This window comes from Thermobia domestica, chromosome 7 (assembly GCF_964235325.1).
Source record: "Thermobia domestica chromosome 7, izTheDome1.hap1.1, whole genome shotgun sequence".
Lineage (NCBI taxonomy): Eukaryota > Metazoa > Arthropoda > Insecta > Zygentoma > Lepismatidae > Thermobia > Thermobia domestica.
In genome coordinates, this window is record NC_137460.1 from 140,606,918 (window position 1) to 140,613,506 (window position 6,589).

The 6,589-nt window shown below is 37.5% G+C and overlaps 1 protein-coding gene across 1 annotated transcript; it reads left to right on the forward strand.

Annotated features, from left to right (window-relative positions):
* The first annotated feature begins 515 nt into the window (after window positions 1–515).
* LOC145690418 (uncharacterized) lies at window positions 516–6,348 on the forward strand. Its single transcript, XM_081765274.1, has 3 exons — window positions 516–673; window positions 3,181–3,427; window positions 5,633–6,348. The coding sequence occupies exon 3, from the start codon at window positions 5,656–5,658 to the stop codon at window positions 6,022–6,024; it is 369 nt and encodes a 122-aa protein (XP_081621400.1). The 5' UTR covers window positions 516–673; window positions 3,181–3,427; window positions 5,633–5,655; the 3' UTR covers window positions 6,025–6,348.
* The last annotated feature ends 241 nt before the right edge of the window (window positions 6,349–6,589 follow it).

Below are 6,589 nucleotides of genomic sequence, written 5' to 3' on the forward strand. Positions count from 1 at the left end.
GTTTAGTGTAGTGCGTGTGATTTATATATTAATTTAACTGCGGTTGTTCTTAATATAAATTATACAGAAATTTCATGGGGTGAGTTCGGTGAAGTGTTCCAATACGAAAGCAACATGAATTCCCCAACCCCCCCAAAAAGATAATCATACTCTATAAGATGGAATGGGGAAAAGTGATCCAAATTTTTAAGTATTTGCAAACTTTTAATGCTATATTTGTGAATTTTGTATTTTTCAAAGCGCATAGTGCAGTAGTTTTGTCAATATAGTATTTTTTTTAAAGAATAAATACTCGAGTCTTCCATTGTACATGAAAATATTTAAGTTATTTTAATTCCTTTGTAAAATTATATAGCGACTTTTTCTTTAGCGACTTGGCAGGAGGCGTTTAGCGACTTCTAGCGACTTTAGAATACTAAACTAGCGACATTTCACACTGGCGAGTTGGCAACAGTGCGAATAGTAGTGGTAGTTTATGATCTTTTTGGCGCTTCGATAAGGTAAGCTATAGTTGAGTAGAATTGCGTGTGAGTTGTTAAAGTTTCGGTACATTTTGAATGTAAAGTGCAATTTTCGCTTAATGTGAAGTGCTTCTCGATGTAAAATGAATAAATCTCGCAGAAGGCCTAGAAAGATGTTTTCAGAGCTTTCTGAAAGGTCAAAAGAACGACGTGTACGTGAAGTGATTGATTTAGCTAACAATTGTACAAGGCACAATAATTTCTTAAATTGCTTCTAACTCTTAAATTGTTGTTCATTATATTTTTAAAAATATTGGTAATAGTTAAGAACAGCTACTTCTCATCTTCCGTGCACGAGGATACATCTTATTGTTGCACTACCTAAACACCCTAAGTACAAGGGCAAGAACTCAGTCTATTACCTACTTTTTAACATCCTAGATAGTCAATGAATAATTCCTGAAAGTATGGCGTTTCTCGTCCTTCCCTAAATGGGAAGTACGGGTCCTTAACTATAACCAAAATATTCATTCTGTGTAGATATAATTTGTTATTGTTGACCCAAACCATTTATTATTGACCAAGAAATATTTGCATAGCTCCAACAAGTCAGTATGTCTGGAGAAGTATTGAAGTGCTGTTCTAGATCCTACAAAAATGATAAATTTTAAGTACTGCTACGTATACTCAGAAAAAGTAATAGTAGATTGTTTATAGTCGTATAAGAAAAGAAAGAGTACAGATGTAGTGTAAAATCAAATCTTTATTAACTCAATCGTTTCTCTGCTGAAGAAAGTGTAGTTTATTCACAAAGTGTACCAATGTGTGTTGAGTTAGAAAGTATAAAGAGGTCCGGATCTGCCCCTACAAAAGCATTTGTGTAACTGTTTCGGCAATGTAATAACATCATATACCGGAAGTATCTCATCGAGTTTTGACGGCGGTAATAGTATACAACAGTGCCTCATGATTTGTGCGCGTGGGTACTTCCTACTGTTGCACTACGTATAAAAATGATTTTATTACATTTAGAAGTAGTAAGAAGCATCCACGTGCACGTGACATGCGATATGTGTTTCAAATCCCCCATCAAATCAAATCAAATACACTACGTACAAGGGCACATTATTATTCTTCGCATACCATAAAACACAACGAAACGCAACGCAAACCGACGTACATTTTATTTTATATTACTCAGTAATTAAATGAAAGTCGCCTTGTTACCTCATTTTCAAGTTCCTATATCTTCAATGAATAATCCTTAAAAGACTGCCACTTCGTGAGTCCTCGCTAAATGATGAGGCACTCTCGTATACTATATCCTTGACGGCTCAGTAGCCCTCCCCGCTGGCTTAGTGGCTACCACGTGTGCCTTTGGTGCACGGGGTTCCGGGTTCGGTTCCCGGTGGGAGAAAATTTGGGATTTTAACTGCCCTCAATGTTTTTTGTTCGTGTCCCTGTCGAGTTTAGTAGTCCCAAACAATTGAGAAAAGAAAGTAAAAAAGGCCAGGAAGATTTTAAAAAAAGAGAGCCGCGTTAGATCAGTGCAAGAGATTTCACATCTGATTCATGGGATCCCTGCTTCGATTCCAGCTCGCACGAAGTGAACTTTGTGGTGAACAAATGTTGTGAGAGTGGGATTTCTCGGTTTAAAATAATTGTGTATGGGGTCCAGGGGGAAGCCCTTATATCCTTTAAAAATGTCCTCAATGTTTCTGTGCTCCTGTTACTGTCGTGCCCAGCAGCCCTAATAAGTGGAAAGATAAGAAAGAAAACGTAAAATGCTCACGTCGGGATCCCTAGCCCGATCCCAGCTCGTGCCATGTGAATTTTGTTGTGCACACACTGTGTGCGTGGGTTTTCTCTTTTTTAAAATATTGGTGTACAGGTTTCCGGGTTCAATTCAAGGTGGGAGAGTCCTTGTGATTTTAATTGTCCTCGATGTTTCTATGGTCGTGTCCCTGTCGTTTCCAGTAGTACTGATAAGTGGGGCGTTAAGAAAGAAAGAAAAAGTCAGGAAGTATTTTTAAGGTAGAGTGCTCACCTAGAGGACCCTGGTCCGATCCCAGCCCGCATCAAGTGATTTTTGTGGGACACAAACACGGTGTGCGTCGTTTTTCTCGTTTTGAAATAATGATGTACGTGGTTCCGGGTTCGATTCTTGATGGCAGGGCCCTTGTAATTTTAACTCTCTTCGATGTTTCTGTGTTTGTGTCACTGTTGTGTCTAGTAGTCCTGATAAGTGGAAAGATAAGAAGGGAAAAAATCACTGTTTTAAAAAGTGGTAGAGCACTCACCTGGGGGTCCCTGGTTCGATCCCAGCTCGCACCAGGTGAACTTTGTGGTAGATACACTGTGTGCGTGGGTTTTCTTGTTTTAAAATACCGTTTGATGCCCAGTGGGAGAACTCTTGTGATTTTAAGTGTGCTCGATGTTGCTGAGTTCGTGTCACTGTTGTGGCGTCCGTCTATTTGAACGAATACATCACATTACAGATTTTGTGCCCTTGTCACAGAAAGCTATGAATTGAACCAAATACCATTGCATATTTAGGCCTCGAAACCAGAATGTCTGGTTCACGTTATATCCGTATAAAAATGTACGGAAGTAAATAATTGGTTTACATATTTACGTTTGTAATACCATATTATAGTGAGCTACTAAATACAAATTGTTACTTTAAAGGGTCAATGTTCACCTTCTGTTTCTTTTAAAGGGTGTAACCGTTGGTTTGGGTTTACAATGACGCAGAAGTGGTGTTTAGCCGAATTTTTACGAGATGTACACAGGAAATGAAATATCAATTGTCCCAGCCAGCTGGATTCCTTCTGATGAAACTGCATGCTGGTGGCTACCTCGCAGTAGAAAAAGTAAAGTTCGAAAACTTATAAAAGTGTGTGAGGGTCCTGACTAAGAAACCTGGAGTTTTTTCACCAATATACGCATTATACACAGAAATATTGGTAAGCTGCTTTTAATACCTAGTTTTTCATTTTTTAAATTTTGTAACTTCTATTTGGAATGTTCCTGTGCAATTTCAAAATATCTTAGTTCTGGGGCTCGTACTTCATTGTCTTAAGAATGAAACATGTAATTGAATGACGTAGCACTGTGACTCAGAAGCCGTCTTCGCTGGTCTTGTGGCTAGCATATGTGCCTTTGGTGCACGGTGTTCCGGGTTCGATTTCCCATGGAAAGAGCCTTTGTGGTTTTGACTGTCCTCGATCTTTCTGTGTTTATGTGCCTGTAATGTCCAGTAGTCCTAGTAAGTTGACGAAAGAAGTTAAACTTCAGGAAGTCTTTAAAGTGGATAGTGCGTGCTAGGGGCCCCAGTTGGAGAACCTATGTGATTTTTCTGTCTTCGTGTCCTTATGGGTAAAATAATGTAGGTAATAATAAAATGGTATAGGTTAACATGTTATATAAGTAATCAATTAAACCTGAGTAATTAGGATGTATAAAAGAGTGAGAATGCTCACCTCTGGGGACGTAAAGCAAGATTTTTATTTTCAAATTTTTGGCTGAATGAAAAATCCTATTTCTCCCCAAAGGTCTTCAGAAACACAATATTACCTCAAGAGTAGTTTATACACTAGGCTAAACAAACTCACATTTCGTTGAAATACGGTTATTAGGTATGAAGAAAAAATGTGTGAAGAGAGACGGAATTTTGAAAAGTAAATAATGACCAGAAATAACACTATCCTCTCAGAAAACATCTTATTCTCACCTTACAGCCTACTTGAAATGTAATAGGGAATGTCGAATTATGGAGAGAACTCTCGTGTCACCTGTGTCCCATTTTTTGCCACGTGTCTATGGTCCATTTTTAGATGGACTTCGAATATTTCCAATTTTATGCATCCATGACAAGCTTGTGGAATTATTCGAAAGTTTGGTTTATAATTGAAGATAATGCTGTAAGAACCAGGAATCATGAACGTAAGGAATAAACAGCTCCGAAATTTGTCTAAAAATTCGGAGAAGTTCCAGAAGGTTCCCAAACTCAGTAACAACCAGTCTCATAGGTAAAGGGTTCTAGGAGGCCACACTGCGGAAAATTCTTTGTTCCCGCAATCATTAAAATTTTAGAGTAACAAATTAGAATTTTCAGAATTATAGCAATATTGATTTCCCGAACTCTTCTTCTGTCCCACCCGTTCTTTTCGACCCCCCCCCCCTTAAAACTCACCCACTCGGGCTGTGACTCTGGCGATAATTATTAGAAGATAAGTGTGGGTTTCATAGGGAAACTCAATCATTGAGTAGGTTGAATGTGATAGAATTATTGAATTTTTATTTTATATTTTGCGAGTTACTGTTACTGTTTTGTTTTCTTGTTATATATTTTGTTAGTTTTTAAGCTTCTTTGCGACTTCCGTTTTAAATTAAATATATATACTTTTATTTTTATTTTGTCGAACTTATGTTTGAGCTACAATTTATTTTAATGTAAAGGCTAATCACCATATCCAGACGGGAACAAATAGTCTCGTCATTGACAACCTCATAAATATTAATACATCAATCAATCGACTTAATTTGGATCTATAAGAATATAGCCGATTCATATAAAAGTTTATGAAAGTTGAAATAAAAGCTCATAAATTACTTCGTTACTATAGCAACAGTTTGTTTTTAAAAGGAAAAATCACAAGTCCTTCTTTTTTTTCTAAGAAAGCACCAAAGTGCTACTTCGACATGCTCACCGGTTTTGACATTTTCTTTTCGTTACTCACGGTCCTCTTGAAGACACTAACATTCGATTTCTGTAGAACTGTGAAAATCACCCATCTGCGAAGTTATCATTTCATTTCCAGATGCACAAATTTGCCGTGTATTGTTATGCTTATACTATATATTTTTGGCGATGCTTTATATTCACTTCAGTTCTTGAATGTTAACTAGCTTAAAAGAAAACTCAAAGAAAGAGATGTTTGCTTTCTCAACTTCAGAAAGAATAATTATGGAAAGGGGTGTCACTTAATGTTGGTGTAAGATTCTAATTTGAGAGAGGATTAGGAATGTAAGACAAAAAATCTCTAAATAGTTGATGTATATGTTTAATCATATTGAATTACACTTGTTTTAATGCACTTATGGAGACCTCGAACAACAACATTAACATTTCATCATGTTCTACTTTAATTAAAATTTTAAAATTGCAGACGATCTAAACAGAGCAGAGAAAATGTGCAAAAGGTATGAAGATGGGTATAGTTCTTCAAACTTATTGGCAGATTCTGAATCTGAAGAACGAGGCAAAGGCTATCGCGGAAGGAGGCCACTTCTAGATATATGCGAGTATGAAGCGCCATCACCCAAGAAAGCAAAGAAGACTGCAGAGTCAAACAGTGAATTTTACAATACGGGTAGCAGCAGTTCGGAGCCCATCAAATATCCAACACCTCCAAGGCCTCAACAAAAAGATAGTACTCGTAGAGAGCAGGCTGATGTGAAGTGCCAACCTTGCACGGACCTCACCCGCAAGCTTGATCATGTTATCGGCAAGAAACGTATCATACTCCTTAGTTTCTTGAATTCAAATCATATGTTGTGATACCTTGTTGTCAGACACGTATGCAATAATTTATGTCGTTCTGGGGGGGATCCAAATACCATTTGAGGCTAAAGAATGTTAGACTTTGTAAAATTACCCCTAAAATTAGACTAAATTTGCAGAGAAGCCAGGATTTCAAAGATTCGGACACCCAGGACCTGCCTATGCTCCTACTTGTTCTCGTCTGAAATTTTCTGAGAAATTCAATGTTGATAATGTTGTTTTATCACATTTGACAAGAAGAAAATGTTGCTTTATCACATTTATTGACATTTAACAAGAAGAAAATGTTTTTGCTTTATCACTTACCCAACGAAGTTATGATTTTTTTCTTCGACCACCACTTGGTCTAGTGGCTGTCACGTTTTCCTTTGGTGCGCGTGGTCCCGGATTCGATTCCTGGTGAGGGTAGTGTTGAACGAAAAAAGTGGTTCGGATTCCACTATAATCAGTTGTCCACGTCTCCTTTACCCTACATGGCATTTGCGTGGGACGCTAAACCCAACATTAACTAACTTTTTTTTTGTTTCAGGGGACTAAGGCTGTGACACAGACAAAATGGTCC

Bases quoted from the DNA above. Each gene is read 5' to 3' on its own strand.
- LOC145690418 (XM_081765274.1), top strand. From the start codon at position 5,656: ATGTGCAAAAGGTATGAAGATGGGTATAGTTCTTCAAACTTATTGGCA.